This window comes from Phyllostomus hastatus, unplaced genomic scaffold (assembly GCF_019186645.2).
Source record: "Phyllostomus hastatus isolate PE091 unplaced genomic scaffold, TTU_PhHast_1.1 phas_scaffold_46, whole genome shotgun sequence".
In the NCBI taxonomy this organism is placed as follows: Eukaryota; Metazoa; Chordata; class Mammalia; order Chiroptera; family Phyllostomidae; genus Phyllostomus; species Phyllostomus hastatus.
Genome location: NW_025334032.1, coordinates 4,701,197 through 4,725,622, shown reverse-complemented (window position 1 = coordinate 4,725,622; position 24,426 = coordinate 4,701,197). Strand labels below are relative to the sequence as shown.

At 36.7% G+C, this 24,426-nt stretch overlaps 1 protein-coding gene across 23 annotated transcripts in view; it reads left to right on the top strand.

Moving 5' to 3' along the window:
• DOCK9 (dedicator of cytokinesis 9) overlaps positions 1-24,426 on the top strand; it is a 337,662-nt gene that overhangs the window by 248,145 nt on the left and 65,091 nt on the right. For 14 of the 23 annotated variants that reach the window (XM_045821855.1, XM_045821848.1, XM_045821843.1 and 11 more), the window contains 6 exons: positions 4,822-4,955; positions 6,908-7,022; positions 10,466-10,532; positions 11,917-11,964; positions 14,473-14,609; positions 20,894-21,009. In XM_045821855.1, coding sequence (XP_045677811.1) covers positions 4,822-4,955; positions 6,908-7,022; positions 10,466-10,532; positions 11,917-11,964; positions 14,473-14,609; positions 20,894-21,009 — 617 coding nt within the window. Of the gene's footprint in view, positions 1-4,821; positions 4,956-6,907; positions 7,023-10,465; positions 10,533-11,916; positions 11,965-14,472; positions 14,610-15,141; positions 15,186-20,893; positions 21,010-24,426 lie in introns of all 23 variants that reach the window. The other 9 variants (XM_045821862.1, XM_045821858.1, XM_045821852.1 and 6 more) reach the window with 2 other exon arrangements.

Sequence of the window (24,426 nt, the reverse complement as noted above, 5' to 3'; positions counted from 1 at the left end):
ATAAACCTAACCAAGGAGGTAAAATATAAGACCTGTGCTTGGAGAACTAAACAACACTGAAGAAACAAACTAAGGAAGACACAAACAAATGGAAGCATGTACTTTGTTCACAGAGTGGAAGAATTATCATCAAAAGGTCTGTATTACCCAATGCAATTTATAGATTCAGTGCAAAACTTTTCAAGTACCAATGGCATATTTCACAGATATAGAATAAACATGTCAAAGATTTTTATGGAACCATAAACAACCCCAAATAGCTGCAGCAATTTTGAGAAAGAAGAACAAAGCAGGAGGGATCACAATACCTGATACCAAACTGTATTACAAGGTCATTATAATCAAAACTGCCCAATACTGTTATAAGAACAGACATATGGACCAATGGAACAGAACAGAGAGCCCAGAAATAAACCCAAGTGTCTATGGTCAATTAATATTTGACAAAGAGGGCAGCAACATAAAATGGAATAAATCTAGCCTCTTCAACAAATGGTGTTGGGAGAACTGGACAGCTACATGCAAAAAAATGAAACTCGATCACCAACTTACACCATACTCAAAAATAAATTCAAGGTGTATATAAGACTTAATGAAGTCCTGACACCATTAAAGTCCTAGAGAAGAACATAGGCAGGAAAATCTCAGATATTCCACATAGCAACATTTTCACTGATATGTCCCCTAGAGCAAGGGACGTAAAGGAAAGAATAAAGAAATGGGATTCCATCAAAATAAAAATCTTCTGCATGGCTAAAGGAAACAGCATTAAAATGAAAAGAGAACCAACTGTATGGGAAAACATATTTGCCAATGATACCTCAGACAATGGTTTGATCTCCAAAATATATAAATAACTCACACAACACCATTCCAGGAAGACAAACAACCCAATTAAAAAATGGGCAAAGGATTTGAACAGACACTTCTCCAAGGAGGACGTGCAGTGGGCCGAGACATACGAAAAGATGCTGAGCATCACTAGCCATCAGAGAGATGCAAATTTAAACCACAATGAGATGCCACTTCACACCAGTCAGGATGGCCATCATAAACAAAGCAACAAACACGTGTTGGAGAGGTTATGGTGAAAAGGGAACCCTAGTGCTTTGTTGGTGGGAATACAGACTGGTGCAGCCACTATGGAAAAAAGTATGGAATTTCCTCAGAAAACCAAAAATGGAACTGCCTTTTGACCCTGCAATTTCACTGCTAGTATTATACCCGAAGAACACTGAAACACCAGTCCAAAAGAACCTATGCACCCCAATGTTCATAGCAGCACAATTTACAATAGCCAGGTGCTAGAATGAACCTAAGTTCCCATCAGTAAATGAATGAATCAAGAAACTATGGTACATTTACACAATGGAATACTACACAGTGGAGTGAAAAAAGCTCCTACCCTTTATGACATCATGGATGGAACTGGAGAGCATTATACTAAGTTAAAGAAGCCAGGCTGTGAGGGACAAATACCATATGATCTCACCTTCAACTGGAACCTAATCAACAAAACAAAAAAAGCAAGCAAAATGTAACCAGAGACATTGAAATTAAGAACAATGTGACAGTAACCAGAGGGTAGGTGCCAGGGGACAATTAGGAGAAGGGGAACAGTTTTCAGGAACAAGTATAAAGGATGCATAGACAAAACCAAGGGAGGGTGGGATCAGGGGAGGGAGGGCAGATGGCTGGGGCGAGGGGGAGAGATGAAGGGAAAAGGCAGAAATCTTTACTTGAACAATAAAAAAAAAGTAACTGTGGAAATGATCACCCTGTTGGATAAAAAGTCCTTTTTTTCCCCATAAAATAAAAGACAAACTTTTATTTCTGCTAGTAATTTTTCATTTTCATGAGTAACTATTGATTTGGATATTTTGAGTATATCAGCTATTCCCCATATGGTATAATGTTGATTGTTCCCAATGTCTTGATTTGATTGCCATCAACTTTAAGTGGTCTAGCCAACTGTGAATCATTGTCGCAGAAGAAATTTCCCGGATGAAACTTCGCAAACCACTTTTGACATGTTTCATCAATCACAGCACCTTTTCCATACACTAGAAATCTTTTTTTTTGCGTTTCAGTTGCGTTTTTACCTTTCTCGAAATAATAAAACATAGTATGTTGGAAATGATGCTTATTTTCTTCCATCTTCAATATTAAAATGGCTACATGAATATTCACCAAGTTTTTTTAATGTACACTGATATGACAGCTGTCACAATACAATTTAACAATTTATTTGAATGAAGTTAAACACAACTAAGTACTACTAGAGCATTCTAATGGAAAAAAACCAAATGAACTTTTTGGTCAACCCAATAGAATGAGGTGATGTTTTGGTTTTGCCTTTATTCTCCAATTCCCCTTTTACCTTGTTAGTGTTTGGAATGCACTAAGAATATAAAGATGAACCATTCAGCATGACTTGAACGGCATGACCTTCAATACTCCATGTTCATGGTGAAGTCATGAAAAGTGCTTAAGACTGACTTAGTGTCTTTTCACTTGCTTGCATTTCCAGACCTGAATACACTTTTCATAGGAATTCACCACAACAGACATTTATACCCAGGCTTATCTGTGTTTCCCCTCATCTTTAAAGACTTAGATCCTTGTTCCCTTTTAGGAATGCGTTTCAGGGAAGCTCCACCTGGAAGTGAGTTTATTAGTAGTTTTCTGGTAGCAACTCTTGTTTTATTCAGCAAGGAGTTTTCAGTTAACTTTAGTCCCAGTGCTTATCTTTTAAGAGCAGACTTTCTCCTTATGTCTCCATTTAGAAGAAATCCTGTTTCTCTGCATATTGAGAATGTGCCCTGAGCAGGTTTATTTTAAGTGTCTTTGGAACAGGGCACATGAAAATTTGTGAAACTGATTTATTGCTGGATACAGATTACATTCATTTTAAGTCATACATTCTTAGGCTCAGAGTTCCTTTTATCATCTACACAGTATATTGTGTTGGGATGTCTAACACATCCCAACGAGAGGAAAAGAAGTGAACTATGCTTCTTCATATTTTACTTACATCTTGTATAATATTTTTAAGGGTATACAGTAGGCCAGGATATTAAATATAAACACACACCATATATAGGAACATAATTCTACTAAGTGTGTTGATTTTGATTTATTGCATGTCCATCTGTTTACCTTGGATTGGGCCCATAGTTTTGGAATTGAGCCTACAACCCTGAGAATTTAAGATCAAATTTTACTAAAAGACCTCTTTTTCTTGAGCTCTGTGTTCTACATTAAATATGAAGTCCATGATTATTAAGAGATAATTATAGATAATTAGATAGTTATAATTTGCTTATAATATGTTCTTTTCTGAGTATAGAATAAAGCTCATAGTTTTTTCATAGGGTTTACACCTGGTCCTTGTGACAGTCTATCACATACTTTCTGTTCTGGGGAATGCAGCATGTGGCCAATAGTTTACATGTTCCATCCTTTACTTATATTTTCAAATTCCTCTGGCTCTTGTTTTCTTGGTTTTAATAGACTGAATTGGTTTCAGGGATAGTGGTGCATAAACCTGAATATTAGGTAGGGGGAGGGATTAATTTAGAAGTATCTAGGCCCATGGCAGCTGATTTGCATGCTGAAACCTGAAAACGGCTAGCCTGTTCTGTTGTGAGGTGCCAGGTAAAGGCACCTTCAGCTTAGGCATGGGGGGCTGTGCTTACAGCTTGTTAGAGCACATGCCAAAGTCATCCTGTGCCATCTGCACAACCAGCCAGGCCTTTGTATTGGAGGCATGTGTTTTGGTTCAACACAAAATGTACGAGTCTGAGAGTCATTTTAATCATGTGATTTACGTACATCTTATGTAAGCAGGAAGTAAATCTGTTACATCGAAAAATTCCACAGTACCAGGGTAGGTACTGATTTCTGCCTTCAAATGCTGTTTATTCACAGATGTCACAAATTTTGTCTTTGTTGGATTTCCTTTCTGCTTTTAACTGCTTATTGCAGCTCTTCCCAAACTCGGTTCACATCACTCATTATTGTTCCAGCAGTTTTTTCATTGAGTCCCCAGGCCAAAAGTAACACCTATCAGCTCTGTTTATTAGGTACTTAGGGCCAAATAACTTAAGTACTTATATTCTAACAACTAGCAATTGAAAAATATGTTAATTTAAAGAAAAACATTTGTATTTTATTTTTTAATAACCATAACTCTCAGTAATAGAATGTGTGTGCGTATTGGCTTTTCCAATTTGGAATCAGGTTGCTCAAAGCCCTTTTCATTTTGTTCCACTTTGATTTTTGCCCAACTTTATATCATAGCAACTATCAAATGCCCAGTTTTACAAAGATACAACACCATCAAAAGGCATGTAGCACAATCTAATATTGAAACTACAGTTTCTGACAGATGTCAAGCATCATTGTGTTTTCCTTGAAAATGTAAAATATCCCATGATACCCCTCTTGAGTTTTATAGGGCACCTCAGCATACAGTTTGAATACTGCAGATTTGTTGCATGGTTTAATTTTTTTATTTAATAGTTGTAGGTGGTTTTATCTTTAAAAGTAATTTTAAGTCTTCATTCTATCCCTTTCTGAAATAGTGTGTGCTCCTTCAATTTCAGCAGAGTGGTTTCTTATAAGTTAATCGGTAGCTACATCTGAATGTTTTTTATTAAAGTTTATTTTTAACTATGTTATAGGTTATTAAATGCAACTCTTGAACCAAATTCCTAACAGAAAAAATAAGTGCCATGAAAGTAATTTTTTTTAAGCCCAGTGCTTATCTTTATTTTGTTCTCTCACCTAATCTTTGGTCTTGGCTTAATTTCCCTGTAGCTTCTCCATATACAACTTCAACTCCAAATATCAACAGTGTGAGAAATGCTGATTCAAGAGGATCCCTCATAAGCACAGATTCAGGGAACAGCCTTCCAGAAAGGAATAGTGAGAAAAGCAATTCCCTGGATAAGGTAAATTTTTTTTTACATAACTTGTGTTTCTTTTAATGAATAGATTTAGCCAAAAGTAAGTGTGCTTCATGTTCTAGTGTTCATTGTGTGACCTTAAAAATAAAAATTCAGCTAACCTGGGGTAGATAGTCAGGGTATTAACTAAGGGTGGAGCCCATTCCCTGAAACCCCCTGATTCTTGTTTCCAGAATTCCAGATCAGGGCAGGGTTTACAGTTTGAGTGGCAGGTTGAACAGCTAGGGAAATAAAAATGCCACTCATTTAAAATCCCTGTGTTCTGTCTGCTGGAAAACACCATTTATAACATAGCTATCCATACAAATGGGCATAGGGTCCAAAGCCAGTTCCAGAAAAGATTAATTGAGCACACAGATGATTCAGGGATAAAGCTTTATTTGAAATCATTCTGTTCTCACTGTGCCTCCAACCCTACTCCAACAAATCCTCATATTTAACCTTCTGTCTTAAAATAACTAAGGCTCAGATTATTTGGCACTTTGTGGGAATGGATAAGGCTTGGATTTAAACCTGGAACCATGACGTGCTGGTCTCACCTTGGCCACTGTTGTCCTAATTTATTTCAAGGTATAGGCAAGCACATGTACGAATAAACAGGTGAACCATTTAGGGATATATTCCTAGTACTCAGAAATATGGAAAACGTTCTTCCTCGGTACCAGGTTTGTCATCTTATCATGCTTTTCCATGGCTGGCATTGACATGATTATCCTTAACTGCCAGTTCTTTTGAGTTGCATGTATCCCAGTGTGGGTGTGTGTCATGACATGTTGAACTTTTCCCTTGACCCTGACATGCCTTCGTGTATAGAGGGAGAAGCTGCTCAGAAGGCACTCCGCTTGTGTCATACGCAGTGCTGACGAGGAGGAGAGCTGCCAGTCAGCCACGAAAAACCGGGTCACCGTGGATTTTTCCCTTCTAACAATTCCAACTTTGCCAGAGGAAACATTGCATGCTGCACCTTCCCTCCTGCTGCGGGAAGTGCTGAGTTCTCCTAGTGGCTCTGATGAAGTGCGTGAGCCCGGTGATGCATCTGCACCAGTTTTGCCACTAATTGCTCCTGTATTTGTTCCTCAAATACAAATATTCACAGATGTTACTAAACCTGTTTATTATATATTTTTTTCAATTGGCCTCTAATACCTTGAAGGAAAGATAATTTTTCCCTGATCTCAATTGAAAATATAACTTTAGATTTTTAAATCTTTTGTGTTTTTATCATGAGATAAGATTCTCGTTGTTGTTGTTTTTTTTAAGTTAACCTTTTGAATATGTGAACCTACTTTGTAGTGGCAAAACTGCCCTCACCCTGCACCCTGAGCTTTCTGATGTTTGCTGTGTTGAGCTAAGCTGATGATGGAATGATCTCATCAGTTAGGGTCTTTGGCAATGCTGTGCTGAGGTGTCCCTAGTTGTCTCTATAGGGCACCTGCCCATTGTTTTCACCCTACGATGTAACTGAATAACAGTGATTTAGCTCCAGGTTTTTGTGACTGGTACTCAGAAGTACCATAGATTTCATTTGCTGTTTCAGCCAGTGATGTTTTCCTGAGGATATGGTTGGTTCTGCTGTGCTTCTGAATCATCATTTCTGTGTTTGATCCCAGCACACATACTTTTCTGCATGAGGTATTATTTGACATTTCAGAACTAAGCTGGTAACTAAAACAATGGTTATCCAGTTTGAAAGGTTTGTGCCTTCTGGCTTGTCCCTTAGGAAAGTATGCACAGGAGACAAGCCAGAGCTTCTGTGGAACAGCTTGTGTATATTTGGTGAAGGTGTACTTATAGTTTATCTACAAATTATTTATACTTTCCAATTTGAATGACCAGACTCAATTCTAAGAATGTTTTTCTTCCAAGGGAGAAAGTGAAACTAATTTTCTTTTACCTGTTATTGAAGGAGAAAAATCCACCTCTATTTCCTTTTTTAGCACCAACAAAGTGGCACTTTGGGAAACTCTGTGGTCCGTTGTGACAAACTTGACCAATCTGAGATTAAGAGCCTGCTGATGTGTTTCCTCTACATCTTAAAAAGCATGTCTGATGGTAGGTAAAAGTAAAGATATCTGTTTTACTTTTCCTCATTTCAGTATTTGGTTTATTGTTTTCAAATTGCAATTGGTTGAAAGGCAAAAGGATTTAAAGGGGCTTTTCTCCCTTGTTTTAAAAACATGTTAATTTTCTAAATGAAGTAGAAATAAAAATTTTAATTTGGAAAAGTATCTTTATTAATTACTATAATCTAGAAAATGAGTTCTAAAATGTGAATGGGCCTATTTTCTAAATTTATATTAAACTGAGACCTACCATGTTAACTAAAGGAGGCAGACACAGATAAATAAAGTAGCTTTTGATTTTGTTTTAAATTTCATTTCTCTAAACAAACTTACTGATAACTTGCATAACTTTATTAGTCTATCTCTTGAATTAGAAAATACAGTGTTGAAGAACATCAGCATCTCTTGCATGTAGAGTATGTGACGTCCCTGGCTTTAACTGGAAGCAAAATGTTTTTTTTATTTTCTAATGGAAATGGTAGTACCATAGTAGATCAAGTTTCTGATTAAGGGTTTGACAACCACATTTTTTAATAGAAAGGACCACAATCATTAGTGCTTTATCAGTACCACATAAAGCTTGTAAACATCCATAACAGGATACTTCCAACTCTGGTTTTGTGATATAACCAGTCATGTGAAATTATGCCATGGTACAATTGTCTCATTTCCTATTTTGGTCAAAAATCTTGTCTTATTTTCCCTGCAAAAAATTAGAATGTGTACTGTGAGCTTTGTTAAGGTCAAATGAGTGAAGATGAACTCACCTTTGAAAACAAAATGCCATTTTTTGAGAACCTGAAGACCTCTTGTGCTGCCTGTGTCTGGAGGCAGTAGGTGTGGTCATTGAGCACTCTCGAAGGTATTTCTGGCTGCAAATAGTGTTTCTTTTATATTGAGTTTCCATTTTAGCAGCAAAACAGCCCAACCTTATGACTCAGATGTTAGGAGCAGCATACCTATCCTGAAAGTGCTTCAGGACCAGGTTATTTTAGTCTTCTGTCGATCTGTTACTTTAAAATACTTATTTACAAAAACGAACCAACAAACAGGATTTTCTTTGAATGATGATGACCAAATACATAAGGACTGGACACTTTTTCTGATATTTGGTTTATAAAATTGAAATTCTTTCCATTAAGTCAGAAGTTCTAAAGTCTACATTATGGTAGTTACTTAAAGCCAGCATTATGATCCTGTTTACTTTATTGAAATATTTTTTTAGTATTTTAAGTTTCTAATAATAAATATGATTTATAACTAGAACATAATTGCTTTTTAAAGACAAATATCAGGAATTTTACATCCAGGTGAAAGTTATCCTTTAAAGTCAGCCCTTCAGAAGGTTGTGCCCATATTTTAAGACTACAGCAACCTCTTCAAAAGAGTTTTGTAACTTTTAAAAAATTACCTGAACTTATTAATTTCTTTCCTTCGTAATTAGAATTTTTTGTTTGTCATGTTTAAGAAATCTTTGCCTATCCCCAAGATCATGAAGATATTTTCCTATATTTTCTTTAAAGGTTATGTTATTTACATTTTCACATTTAAATCCTACTATATACCTAGAATGGATTTTTGTGCATGGAATGGGGCGGAGAAGTTGCCTTCAGCCTAGTTTACTGGGCAGATGCCAGACTTGATTGTGTAACTCTGTGGCTACCTTTTCCTTTATCCCATATTTAATGAGCACTTTCTATACACTAGGCCTTTACCCTCTGTGCCTCACTTCTTCATAGAGAATAGCTCTGTTTTTCCCCTTGTCACAGCCAAGTAGCCTGAACTCCAAGTAAGGAAAGGCCAACTTGGTGCCTCTCAGATGGCTGCTGGCTGGCTGGATCTATCTGGCCTGGGCTGGGGTGACCACAGATGTCATCTGTAATTGACCCAGAGAGGCCCACCAGCATTCATTTGCTCCCTGGGATCTCAGCACACCTGGATGACCAGCCTCAAGTAACCCTAGTTTGTCCATTTGGAATCTAAACTCTGAGTCCCTAAAAAATGGAAAGTTCCCTGAACCACCCTTTTTAGTGGCCTACTAGGCTAAATGTGGCTTTAAAAATCAGGTGTACTTCATTTAAATCACCATTCCACCATGATTCTTTAGGTTGTTAACTTGGAGAATTACTTAACTTCCCTGAGCCTTGAGTAGCTTCTCTGTAAATTGAAACTCTCTGCTACTGATTTTGGTGAGAATTCAATGGCATGCTGTATGTGACATCATGAGACCACCTAGTACAGTGCCCACACATAGCAGATTCTTGTTATATACCCCTTGGCTTCCCCGTATGTCACCATTCTTGACAGCATAGAGTAAAAGTTTCTAGCTGTGTATCTTCACAAGCCAGAAGCACCTCTGCAGCCACCTTCTCACTCAGCCTCAGGCCCCCAAAGTCAATGACTTTTTCTCTGATAGAAATCTCTTTGCCTGTTTCTCAACCTCAATGTAAAATATTATATGAATACAAAAATGTTTATGAAGTGATAACAGAGTTGTGCAGTGTGCTAAATGGTAAAGGGTCATACACAGAACATTCTTCCTATAAATAAATTTGTAGGATTTGCTTTAACTACAAATATGCCATGTCCTCTTGATGAAGAGCAAGCGTGAATTTTTCATCATGTGGGGAAACAGGCAGTCCCACACTCCTTATATGGAGAGCTATTTGACCTTATCTGTGAAAATTTTAAATGTACATACCATTTGACACAACTATTTCACTTCAAGAATTTATCCTCTAGATGTAGTTGGATAGGTGTGCAAAGACCCATGTAAAAGGATGTTCATCAAAGCATAATTCATAATAGCAAAAGATTAGGGGTAAAACAAGGAAATATCTATCAGTAAGGGACTGACTACCGGTAAATAATAGTGCATCCATGGTTTGTTTCATGGAGTGGAATATTATGTAGCTTGAAAAAGATTGAGAGAGAGCTAAGCTGCATTGTTGAATTAAAACTCAGAGTGCAAAACAGTGTGTATAGTATGCATGCTTCCATTTTGGAGTATGTGCATGTGTGTGTGCGTGTGTGTCAGGAAGGGAGTAATTATGCACATGCAAGACTTTTCAACAGATTTCCTACTGGTGAGGGATTCTGTAGTAGGTAAAGAGAGAACCTGACTTTAAATTTTATGCCCACTTTTATTCTTGGAATATTCTAGTCCACTTAAGAGCACATTATATATGTTAAATACGTATTATATAGCATTAGATATTGTATGATAAAATTAAAGTTCAAGTGTTCAAATGTAGCTTCTTTAAATTGAATAAGACCATTGTATTTGTTATCCACTGTAGATTGGTCACTGTAGTTTGTCCTTTCATTAGCTATAAGAGGGAGCAGGGTTTGGAGGACTACACTGTAAGATCTCATGTTATAATGTACAGAAGACACATCATGGTTCTAACCAGATAAATGTTTACTTTCTAGATGCTTTGTTTACATATTGGAACAAGGCTTCAACATCTGAACTTATGGATTTTTTTACAATATCTGAGTGAGTAGTTTTGTTTTGCTAATTGCCTCTTGATTTTTCTTGGCTAGTCAAGAGATATGAAGAATACTATGTGGTTGAACCAGGAAGGTAGCATATTCAGATCCATACCTACTCTTAAGTTGTTTTTCCTGGGCCAGCACCTGCTCTCAGGAGCTTGTGACTTAGCAGTCAGTGACCAACCTTAAATTGTTAGATATATGGTTGTTATAAGAGGTAACTACTTATGTATATAAGCCATTTTAATAAAATAACAGAAAATGTATTAGCTGAATTGGGTGGATCCTGCATTCCTAAGTTAAATCTAACTTAACTCAAGTAGATGCAGAAACTGAGATGGAAAAATTGCTATAATAAGTAAAATTTTACCTGTTACCTATATTATCTTATTTTATCCCTTCAGTTTAACTTTCTTATTTCCTTTAAGCTCATTGGTTTTGGAATCCACAATTTATTACCCAAAACTGCTGGGGCCAGATGATTTTCCAAATTCAGAATTTTTTGGATTTTTGAAAAATATACATATTAAGTAAACTCCATAAGACCCCAGCAGGTTCTCAGGCAACACCCCATAGTCAAACACATTATTGTTTCTGCAGTAAAAAAATTATTTCTGGAGTACTATGATTATTCACAGTCATTGGGTAAGTCATAACTATAAGTAGCTTTATGTTTGTTAGTGGGGTCATCATTTGCTGCAAATGTATTTGCACAAACTCAGGTGAAAACCTGTGGTGTTCTGAGCTTTGTGCGTTCAGTTCATAGTCTCATGACTGTTCTCTCTGCTGAGTTAAGGTGGGAGTTGTCACACGGTAAGGTGAGATTCAGCATCAGAAGAACTTACTGGACATTATTTTAACTGCCTCTTATTAAATATATGCTGGGTTTGTTTGTTTTTTTACCAAAAAAAGAAATCAATGTTATGGATACTCTAAAACAAAACAGAAAACTACATACTTGGGACCAGTCTTTTTACTTAAGCCAAAAGAGAGAGTTCCTTATTAAATAGATTTGAATGAAGTTGAATAAGCAACTCAGAATAATGCAGCAGTGCATATGGTTTCCATCGTGGTTTCCAAGGCAAACTGCCTAGAGTCAATGTCTAAACCCTGAGTGGATGGACAGTCCTATGGTTCCTAGGCCTTTCTTCTGTGTGGCTTTAACTGCCCACCACAGTACTGACAAGCACATAATATGGGGCCTCCTTTGCACATAAGTAATTTTCTCTTGGTGTAGAGGGGCCTTCCAGAGAATTTCAGAAAACCAGAAAAGGCTAGTAAGAATTTATTGAATGTTTCATTTTATTATTCATGGGTTTATATAAAATAATACATTGAAAATAATTTTATCTTCATGTTTCTCTAATAACCCTTCATCCTGTCTGCAGAGTCTGCTTGCACCAGTTCCAGTACATGGGAAAGCGCTATATAGCCAGGTACTGTGGGGATTTTATCTTAAAGTGTTGTGTCATTTTCTGTATTACTTGGATCTAAATGTGGGGGAATTGTCATCTGTGGTGATTGGCAGTTGGAATTCTCATAAACAGCCATGAAGACAGTTGGCAGGTCTTTGGATTGCTACCATAAAATCTGTTAGCATCTTTTGCCTACAATCCTGTCTTTTTTGTCTCATGCATATCTGTTGAAAGATCTTCCTCTCGCTACCCTTCTACCCTTGCTTCTAAATTCTCCCTCATGATCTGTTCCTTCTGTCTTCTCTTTCTCTTCTTTTCCTCTTGATGTGTCTTCTGGCTCTTTTCTCCTTTCCCAATTATTTATCTTTCCCTATTTTACTTTGAAAGTTCATTTTTACCCATTTTACCTCCCAGCTACAGAGATACTAATTTCTTATCTAACCATTTTTCTTCTTCCTTAATGAAAGGATGTTTTTAGTCCATCTCAAGTTTGGACTTACACAAAACCTCTTAAAATTTAGCTTTTTCTCCTTCACTTCTAAGTAATCTATCCATGCCCTTTGTTTTTATCTAACCAGAACTCTTTGTGGAGTATCATAAATCCACACTGCCCTGTCCCACAATATACTCTTGATCATCTGCATTAAGTTTGAGGAGAGTTAAAAACTCATTGCTGACGGGCACCCAAGCAGCTCCTTCTTTGGAGGTATTTCCCCAGAGCATATCTTGTCCTCACCACATACCTACTCCTGCTCTGTAGCCATGTAGTGTGTCTGTATTTGTTTTTTTCCATGTTGTGTATTCCGTGATAATGTATTTATGGGGTCCTGGTCTAGATATATTTTTCTAATGCTATTGTTTTTAATAGTGTAATTATAAGTAAACATTGGTTTTAAGAAAAACTTTAGTTGTAATTGAGATTTTTCTCTATAATTTTGTTTTATAGTAATGAAATACGAAAGATTTTTAATACACTTTCTGTTTGAATGTGAAGATTTTGCTTTTTATGTTAATATCGTTCTTTTCTTGGGCTATTTGAGAAATTGTCAGAATTATATTTTATGTTAAATAAAAGTATATGTTTTCTTTTAAAAAGAGCAAATTTAGAAAGACTGTTTTATGCTTTCCTCCTATTAATATTTTCTATTTTTAATTGAAATGTGGTAGCACTTAAAGTTCTCTGATCTTAATTTTTTTTATTTTCATCAGTAATTTTTACATTTGAGATTTTGAGTGCCAAATACAACTATACACAAGGTATCCTTATAGGATATATTTGCTTTGACTTTGTCTTGTGAAGATGGGCAAACAGTGTGTTTGTAATAGAAACACACTGAACTGGGCAACTTTATACCCTTCTTACAGTAATTGTCACCTACATCACAAGATGGCATTTGGAAAATGTGCAAAGTAGAATAAAATGCCACAGAGCTGAACATGGTATATGTGGGAGGCTGAAATTCTCTGCTCCAACAAAATATTTTAAAATTGGGTTTTGTGAAACTTAACTCATTTTTTAATGACTACATATTTAATTTTTTTAAAGAAAATCTTCCATCTTTATAAGTACCTTATATGTATTTGCACACAAAACTATACAACCTTTGACCATCTTAAAAATAGATGAGTATAGGAAAGTGGGAGTAGAGAGTGATGTTTCTTTGTTATGTGCGCTATGGAAAGTCACACCATACTTTATAGAAAATTGTCATGGTCTCTGCTGCATGTGAAAAAGATTCTGAATGATAATTCAAACATTGTCAGAGTTTACCATTTATAATGGTTCAGTTTTATGAATACTGCGCCTTCTCATTGTGTCACTTTAAAAACAGCCAGCAGCATGTTACCGGATGATATTTCATGCATGCCCTATTCTACTCCACACAATAAATAACTCAAGGAGGAGGTGGTTGGCCAAGGGATGGGGACAGGTGTTTTTCCAGCACTGGCCTCGTTTTTCCTCTGCTCTGGTGGTGGTACAGATAGGAAGTTAGCTGTTTGATTGCTAACCCAGATCACTTTTCTATTTTCTTTACTTGACTGCTGACAAGTTTAACAAAGTGTATGGCTCTTCTCCTTCCTGCTTGGGTAAGAATAAAGGTGCTAAAACCACTTCATATAATCCCTTCCATTGCATGTTTGTTTTGTTTCTTCCAAAGCATTATTTTAATTAAAATTTTTTTTTGCTCTTTAATAACATATAATTCAAAAAGATGTGTGGTGTTTTGGCAGTTGTCAAAATGCTAACTTAAGCACCACATTGGACTGATGCTCAAATTCTTTTTTAAGTGGCATCTCTAAAGTATTTTCTAAACCTGAAAAGTTCTCTGCTTTGGCTTCATCTTTGCTTCTGTGTCATTGCCAGTGCTTTGCTGCCTGTATGTCTCTGGCTCACAGACAGGCTTCTATGCTGGGTCCTCATGTGGCCAGTCTCCTCTCTGCTCTGTCCTCTCCTTACTAATGCTTCCTGTTTCTCTGCAGTGTAACAAGTCTAACTTTTGCTTCTATTCCATTTCACTCATGTTGCAGGAACCAGGAAGGGTTGGGACCCATAGTTCATGATCGAAAGTCTCAGACATTGCCTGTTTCCCATATCAGAACAGGAATGATGCATGCCAGATTGCAGCAGCTGGGCAGCCTGGATAACTCTCTCACTTTTAACCACAGTAAGTCCCATGACATACCATCGTAACAGCCAGCCATCTCATGTGACATCTCAGAGGGGAGAGCCCCAAGCCACACCACACCACTTCACCAACTTGACTTTTCTTCCAGCTTACATCAAGTAGGATGAAGAGCTCGTGGCGCAGTTCCCCTTCCTTGGAGGAGAATGACATAATGTGGACCATAGTCAACTACAATACCAGACCTAAAGTGTTAGACCTTTTGTCCCAACTTCTCTGCTTGGTATTTTTAAAACAAAATTTGGCAAGTTCAATCAGTCTCTGATATTTTTAATGTAATATTTGGATTCATTGCCTGGTGCCAAAATTCTCATTGATTTTTCCCTTGCTACTTCTGAGAACATCTGGGACAGACTTCTTCGCCCTGATCCCGTGCATGTAATTGACCATAGTCCATATTCTGACATTCAAGCTTAGAATGTATGTTAAACTGTTGTGAAAACGTAAAGCCCATGAATTAATTTGTGAGGGTGTGGAAAAGCCAATAACAAAGTGACTTTTTCTGTGTTTTCAGTGTGAGAAAGATATCAAGTGTGCTTGGAATTTCTGTAGACAATGGTAAGATTTAATCAGGTTGAAGTCTGCTTTATGAGGCTGCTTCACTTGCAAATCGAGACCTTTTGTTCATCTTGCCTTCCTAACTTTGGTGCTTTCTAACTTCACAGTAGAGATTCTGCCAAAATGTGGGTGCATATTTTTAATAGACTTTTTTCAGTCACCAGAGGGGATGTGGCATCATGTGCTGTTCCTAAAATCTAAGTGTTTCATCTTCTTAAGGGTTTCTCAAAGCAGAAAAGCTAAAAGATATCAACCATGCAGCACTTTGAAAACTAATGTGATCATATATGATAAATACCATTTCTGTTGGTGGTGTGTTCTCTAATTGTTCCACCTTTTCTCCAAGCATGACATAGTAGTTATTGTTTTGTCTAGACAATTAGTCGTTTTCATTGTAAGTAATGTCTTTACTACATGATTATTAATATCTCCTCATCATTTCTAATCATAAGGACTCCATTCACTGTGATTTCTATACCTCTTTCTTAATGTAGGCCAAGAGTAAAGACAATATTCCCATCACATTAAGTTAGTAATACAGTTGACACTTGAACAACACAGGCACTAGGACCGCCAACCACCCTTGCAGTAAGAAATTCACATGTAACTTCTGACCCCAAAATTTAACTACTAATAGCCCATGGTTGACTGGAAGCCTTATCAGTAACACAAACAGTTGATTAATGAATGTTTTTGTATGTTATGTGTATTATATACTGTATTCTTGCAGTAGGTTATCTAGAAAAAGGAAATGTTATCCATATTAAAATCATAAGCAAAGAAAAATACATTTACAGTACTTATTGAAAAAAAATCTGCCTATAAGTGAACCCACACATTTCAAACCCATATTATTCAAGGGTCACCTGTAGTTCAGGATAAGAAAGCTGAGGAATCAAAACACAACAGCTGCTCATTCTTCCACCCCAACAACAGTAAATGTAATGGGCATAGTCTCTCTTTATAAAATCCAGGATTAATTTAAATCAGTATGATGTCTGCCACATACTGAATTGGTAACTTGCAAATGCTAGTTCTGAGCTGTATACTTAGCTGTAAAGTGTATATTAGTGACACATCTAAGGCTAATATACTTGATTTTTCAACATCTTCTCTATTAGGGCTTTTTCTAGTTCTGCAGACAAGGGGTTGAAACAAACAAAACAAGGAGTTTTGTTATTTTTAGTTTTCATTCCCTGATTAACAAACAGAAATTAAAGTCCCACTAAGCTGCAGGACCTGCTACATTGCCTTAGCCCAGATAATTTGTAACACAGGAACTGTCTCACTGTCAATTGACACAAATACTTAAAGAACTTAAAAAAAATAAGTAGACTGAGGCCACACCTCCAAAGATAATTATTTAGGAAACACAGAAAACAAAGAAAAATAAAATAAATGATCAACAGCCAAATTAATAACTGTAATCCACTAAGATATGCAGCAGCCCCTCCCACTGCAAATAGATTTTTGTGGTGGTGGTTTAAATTGGAAGAGAGAAGCAGCTGGCTGTGTTCCACTGCCAAAAACCATATTGTTTACATGGTTGATTTCCATTCTGTATTCTTGCTACCTACACAGAGAACCCATCCTTCTTGCCTTTCTCCTCCTTCATCCTGGAGGTTTTTTTTTTCTTTAGTAAGTTTTCTGTGGCACTATCCTCAATCAAAGTTTCTCCTTCTGCCTTCCCTGTAAACAGTACATAGCTGTTTCTTTTAGCCTTCTCCTGTGTTGCTACAATTCCTGACCATTCCACATTGGTCTTGATGTCTTGTAGTCCTTGCATCTTCCCCTAGAACTTACAGCTCTAATTATACAGCTCTAATTCTCATTATGTGTATTTGGGTGGCTTCGGCCCTTCCCTTTGTTAGCATTTGGGCTTCAAATCGTCAACTCAGCCAAAAACCACAGGGAAAGGAGTGTATACTGTGTGTATGCATGTATGTGTATGATCATATATATGTATTTGTACACACATGATTGTTTACATCTGTATGTAGGCATTTATGGGAGACTTATAGCCATATATGTCTCTTTTAAAAAAATTCCTATTTAACTATGAATACAATACCTTCTGTTAGGTCAAACCAATATGACATAGATCCAATATATGAGATATTTGCTGGGATGCCAGACTCTAAAATGAATTTATTTTTGAGAAGACTCAAAATAGGAAGAGTCCCCTACATTTTTTATTTTCTCTTCTGTCCCAGTAGGAAAGGCTTTGTCAGACCTCATCTTGACCAGCAGGGAGCAGCAGAGGACTGTAAGGAACTTAATCCAATATGTGCTAAACTGTATCATCTCCATCACCCTTTAACAGAACATGGGAAAAGACATCATATACACTACACAGGGTACTCTAGCAGGGACTTATCTATACTCTCAGATTTTAATAGGAAATAATGAAAATGACAATTCTCCCCATGGCCAATAGTTTTTATCCATTTCAAAAACACTCACATGGTAGAGGCTTGTTGTTTGGGTCATTACCCAGAAATTATATGAAAAGTAAATGTTTAAAACATTAAGACAATGACTTATTTACTGTAAAGTGCACTCACTGTGTATCATTAGAAGAGATCTGTGCCAAGTGACACATTGAGAAATAGCTACATGCAGAATATTTTATATAAACCAAGTTATGAGGGGGAAACTATGTGAAACATGTTTGCAAATAAGTGATACATTCCCAAAAAATATAACATAACACTTTGTATTATTTTGATGTTATGCATTATCTAGGAATATATTAAATTAATTTGTATAGTAATTCATATTTCCCACTGGTGTGAGAAAAACCAGCCAAGAGGTAAATATGCTTGAAGAAAACCTGTATTTCATATAATTCAGTATAAGAGTTTAAGATCACTGGATTAAGTTGCAGAGAATTAGATTTCAGGTCAACTCGGGGAGTCATTTTCTACCTGAAATGCCCATTAGATAGTGAAGGCACGTGCAGCTAGAGTTGTGAAAACAGAGACTGGGCAAGGACCCAGTGGGGCTATTATCTGGTTCGCTGACACATGGTATAAGGAGTTGGAAGAGATGGCTTGTACAATCCCATCTCACTCTGAAATTCTTTCATGACTATGAATCAAGAGTAAGAAAGTTAATATAGGTGATAATTAAATTCCTTATTGTACATACTACTGAATTAATATGAAAAATGTAGAGAATGCATGTATTCTCTGAAGTAAAATTAATATTTTTCAAAAGTTTAAGCATGCACAATATATATTTTAAAATAGGTGAAGTAGGCTTGTAGCTTTAAATGTCTGTACTCAAATAGTAATTAAAAATGCTGTAAAGCCACGTTTCCTTGATTCTCAGACATGTTTCCTTGTTTAGAAATAATACTTTTGCACATTCGCCAGTATTTCCAAAATCAGGTAAATTATGTGGGGACTTTCAGTGTATAAGCCACCTTATCTATAATAATCACCTGGGTACACTTTGCCAGTAAGTTATCTAGAAATAGAAAGGGCACCAATAAAGTTAATAAAAATTAAATTTAAAATGATAACTTTTACAAAATAATTGTAACTTAGTGCATTTGGGGGAATACATCAATGAGACAACGTGCCACTTATCTTTAGTGTGATTACTACTTTCTGTAGAATTTAACTCTAAATGTAAATATTAACATATCATTTGAATATTATATCTCCACCTTTAAAGAAAAGAGAAAGAAAGGGCAATTTCACGCAGAGAAAAAATTAAAAGAATCACCAAAGCAAGTTCATTGTTATAATTTAACCCAGACTCTAAAACTTTAAATTTGGTGTAAATGGCCACCCTCAGTAAAGGGTCCTCCCGCCTGTGTGATAGTTTTCGTTGGTCTAATAAAAAGTATGGTTTTTTGCCCTTTGCTCCATTTTGTGTTCACTGTAACAATAATCATAAATCTGTTTTCCTCTTTCGTTGTCTCTGTATCTTACCAAACAAATCTCACTGAATGAGGAAATGCCTTGACTTACAAAGGCAGTACAATGAATATTAGTACCAAAAATATCCATCTTTCTTTCCTCTAAGAGATTTTTTTTACCAAAAAAGCTGAAATAAAAAGAAGTAGAACTAGCATGATGCCAAATGTGTTATGTGCATCACTAAAATATGTAGCATTCATTATGTACCCTTGGTCACAAGGACTCTGCCACATGCACATGGACTATGTACATGGACTCTGTCACAATCTGAAAACTCACAGTCCACAAACACAGAGCTTCAGAACCACCTTTTAAAAGCCAAACAAAATTATATGAAAACACATGATAGGGTTCTTATCATATTTTAAAAAGCAACTGACAAAAACAGCTTTTTTGTAGCCTTTTAAAAATCCTCCTGTAATTGACATTTATTAGTCAAAATAGACAGATTCATACTAATTACTTTCTTTTGTCCTAATAATAGGTAGTATGATGCAGTGACCCAAATAAGAAATTTGGAGCGTAGTTTCTTTTTTTTCCCACTTCTGGCCTCAAGAAAATTTTCTGTGTTTTCTGTACTTCATTTTCATGATCTGTGTACAAAATGTCCTCCTCTCTGGAGTATTATGAAAATTACCTGCATAGTAAGTGTTGATTTGTTTTTGCTCCTTGGAGAAAGACATTACATGATGTTTTATTATAATGCCATCTTTCTTTGTAATCTAGATCAATACTGTAACATCTTTGCATCCCTATATATATTTTGCTAATGCATACTGTTTCATAACTTCACATTTCAAATTGTATGTCAAGCTACATTTTTCTTAGTACTAAGTTGATTTTACAGCCACATAAGAAGATACCAGTTTGTACTTAAATTATGATACTTCAGGTTCTTTCCTTTTCTTAAATATTTCTTTTGACATACTGGCTTTTGTGCTTTTATTAAAGCAAGTAGAATATTATTAGCAGTACAGTCAACTCTTGATTATCATTCATTATTGTAGGTGATATTACAGCTCTACATTATTGACTTAAGACTTACCTGGCATGTAGCATCATGTACAAGGCACTGTTTTAGGAGCTTCACAAATATTAGTGATTTAATACTCAATACAGCCTCTGAGATAGATACTATTATTATTCCCTTTCTCCAGATGAGGAAACTGAGGTATAAAGAGGTCAAATGACTTGCCCTCGGTCACACAGCTAGTAGGTGGCCAGGCTGGATTCAATGACCAGCAGTGCGACCCTTGGCTCGTCTTCTTAACCCCTGTGCTGTGCTGCTGCCTCTTTCTGTGTGGGAAGCTTTGGAAATCTCAACCTGCTTCACCACTCTCACCATCCTAACAGCTTGGCCAAGTGGCTAGATTGAGTGACTCCTGTCCAGGTGCCTCCTAGCTCCCTGTTTACTAACTGTGTGACTTAAGATAAGTTGTTTAGTCTTTCTGTGCCTCTATTTCCTCATCTGTGAAGAGGGTCTAATAATGTACATATTTCATAGGGCTGTTGAGGGTTTAAATGAAGTAAAACATGTAAAGTTCTTAGAATTATGGCTGGCACATAGCTAGCACACAATAAATGTTTGCTGCAATTACTTTCCTTCTAAGGTTAAAAAATAATCATAATATGAATGGAAACCTTATTAACTACCAACCCCTCCCCCCCAATAAAAGTAAGCCTTCTATTAATAATCAAAAGTTGACTGTGACTCTACTACGCTGCCAGCCTCTCTGTCTGCAGCCACTTGGCAGTAACCTGGTGTTATAATTCATGCAGGCTATGGCCACTCGGATGCAGATGTTCTTCACCAGTCATTACTTGAAGCCAACATTGCTACTGAGGTGTGCCTCACGGTTCTGGATACTCTCTCTCTATTTACATTGGCATTTAAGGTTAGTATTGAACATCTGTTCATGGTTAGAGCTTTACCTTTTGAATTCATCCTGCTTTTTCAGCTGAGCCAGCAAGAACTTTTCGTGTTTTCTTTTTACTATGGCAATTGTTTTTGCCCCCATAAGGAAACCATTATTCCTTAAATTTCCTTAATGAAATTACCTAACAGTTACCAACTTACATTCCCTGAAATATAAGAAAGCTTAACAGGTCAGGGTGAGCCACAGGCATGTAAGTGGTGAAAACAGTTTCTCAGGGCGGTTAACTCTTGGCTAGAAGACAGTATTTAACTGGAAAAAAAAGGCTTTGTTATGCCCTCAAGGGTGACAAATATGAAAATATAATCAGGTATTTCTGCCTCTACTCTCTTTAAACATGTCTAAATGTGGTAGCAATTGAAATATATATATTTATCCATAGAGAAGCATTAAGTACAAACACATTCACCTTCTTAAATTTTTAAAAATCTGTTATTAAATTAAATGGTAGAAGCATTTTAGGGATAGAAAATAAAAGTTGTTTTGGTCTAATTTAGCTTTTAGGAGATATTCAAGTAGGTAGAGATGGCCTTTTTAGGCACTCCCTTGTTTTTAGGAACCTAATACTTCCTATTCTTGATAAATGATTTCCTCCATTTCTAGCATAGAAAGAGAAATTGAATGAATATTAATATGCTATGAATATTGAAACAGTAAACATAACCTAAGTCACTCTCTGCTAATAAAGCACTAATCTCCACTAATAAAGCACATCTCTTTATTAGACTAAAAATATTTACCCTGGTCTCATGTCACTTTATTATAATATACCTTTATTCTTCATAGAAGCCAAGCTATACTCATGTGCCCTGAACTATTATTACTAGGAACCTGCTGAGAGACAAGGAAATACAGATCCTAATACAGTGAGTGTGAGGGCAGCAGTGTCCTACTGCAAAGAGTCACTGTTCTGGTGAAACTGAGTGTGGTTCCCAGGCTCCCAGAACTGCAGACCCTGGGAACTTGTTATAAACACCAGTTCTCAGGACCTACCCCAGACGGACTAAATCAAACTCAGGATGAGGTCTGAATACTGTTGCTCTACTGGAACCGCGTTTGGAACGCCTTTCTGTGTTCTTTTGGATATTTTTAGTTAAAAATGCTTATGTAAATAGGCAGTCAAGTTTTTGGTTTGTTTGTTTGTTTTTAATTGTTGTTCAAGTACAGTTTTCTGCTCTTTACCCCCATTCCAGCCCACCTGGCAATCAAGTTTTTCTTTTTTTCTTTCTTTTTTTTTTTTTTAAGATTTTATTTATTTATTTTTGGGGAGGGAAGGGAGGGAGAGAGAGAGAGAGAAACATTAATGTGCAGTTCCTGGGGGTTATGGCCTGCAACCCAGGAATGTACCCTGGCTGGGAATCGAACCTGGGACACTTTGGTTCCCAGCCCGTGCTCAATCCACTGAGCTACGCCAGCCAGGGCTCGCAGTCAAGTTTTTCATGTGAGTAGTTGCACCTGCATCACTGCTAACCATGAATCCTTAAGTTCAGGACAGTAGTCACAACACTTTTCCTCTACTCTCTGGCGGGCCTCACTGTGTAACTGAGCAGGAAGCCCTGGAGCTACAAGGCAGTTGCAGACCTGGCCTGACAGATGGGGGAAGGGCACATGCAGCACAGGCATGGTTTGGCAGTACCATGAGAATAGTGATAGTTTCCTTACTAAACAGCCTCTAGTTCTTATCCACCCCCCTTTAAATTGTTTGCTTCATAGTAAAGAAGAGTAATGGTCAGAGTTCCTAGATATTCAAATGACTGGCCAGCAAATAGGTTCTGACTTTTGAGAGAGAAACATCTGATAAACTGGTTGTAACATTTATTAGCTGAATATCTTTAGGAAGATTACTTCCTTCATGTCTCCAGACCTAAGATTTCTCATTTGTAAGATTGGAAGAATAGTATCTGCCTCACATTTAAGTGAAATGACCCTTGAAAGGGCCTACCACCAGCTATAATACACATGGGAGACAGCCATGTATACAGATATACCATAGGTTTAAGTTCGAACTCCACCATTAGCCAGATTTTAAGCCTTGGGCAGGTCAACCTGACATCTCTAAGCCCTGATTTCCTTATGTAGAACATGGCAATTATGCCTGCTGTGTCATGGATTGATTCTGTGTCAAAGTTTATATGCCTGTGTGCAAAAATTGTTTCAAGTTTAACACCCCTACCCCATTAAAAAGTGGAAGATGGGCAAATGTTATGGCATCAACGGAAGTCACACAAAGCTGTGGGCTCACCTATCCCGGATTCACAGGTTCATGACACTTACTGGCACAGCAGCCACTGGGATCTTTGCAAATTTTTAGTCAGCTGAGGCATCAGTTGGAGCATATCAGAAAAATTAAATTATAACATTGATTTAGCTGACATAATTGTTTGCAGAAAAATCATCTTCCACAGATATTGCCCCATCATTTCTGAGTTTCTTAATTTTTATATGTTAATTTTCTTATATGTTTCTTAACATATAAGAAGTTACCAAAGGCAATCAGAAATTGCATTCTTAATGAGTGAAAACATTTGAAAAAACTTAATCCCTGAATTCTGACTGTTATTATTATAGTAACTTCCTACTATTTATTGAGCACCTTCCAAGGCTCAAGCATGCATCTTCATGACAGTCTGGCCTAGTAGATATCCTTACCTCTCATGTTGTCGACGAGAAGATAGAGACTGGGACAGGTTACAAAATTTGCCCAAGATCACTATATAACTGGCCTATCAAAGCCCTTGTTCTCCGTTAAGGAGGGTGTGTGTGTGTGTGTGTGTGTGTTTGTGTGTGTGTGTGTGTGAAGGTAGTTGAACAGTCTCTCATAGGAGAAAAAAAAGAAAATTACCAAGTACTCAGCAGATGCTGGTACCAGGCTAGGCATTTTCACATATGTTACCTCATTTAATAAATTAAGGTTGTGTTTGTTAACCAAGATAGTAACATTCAGAAAAATACAGTTCTTCTCTGGCTGTTTTCTAATGCCTATCAACATCACCCCAAAACAATGCTGGCCTTTAAATAGCTGATAATATTTTTAATGTGTCCACAAATTTAACCTGAAAATGTATTTTTAGAAATACCATGCAGTGCCTTTTCTTGATTTGAGCTGTGTGGTGAGAACCAGGACATGATGATAAAGAGCTAGGAATGACCAGAGTGAGGAGCACTCGGATACTTGGGGTCTTCCTAAGGAGCTTGGGATCTGATTTATACAACCATGAGCCTTGTCTGCAAAGACACATGAGGTTTGGGTCATCTTAGCAATGGGTGAGCATCTACAACTGAAAGAGCTCTTCTTAAACTAGACTTGTAGCGTTATTTTTAAATTAGTGCCTAAATAAAAATAAATGCCATATGCCTAAGAAACATGTACCTGTCTTG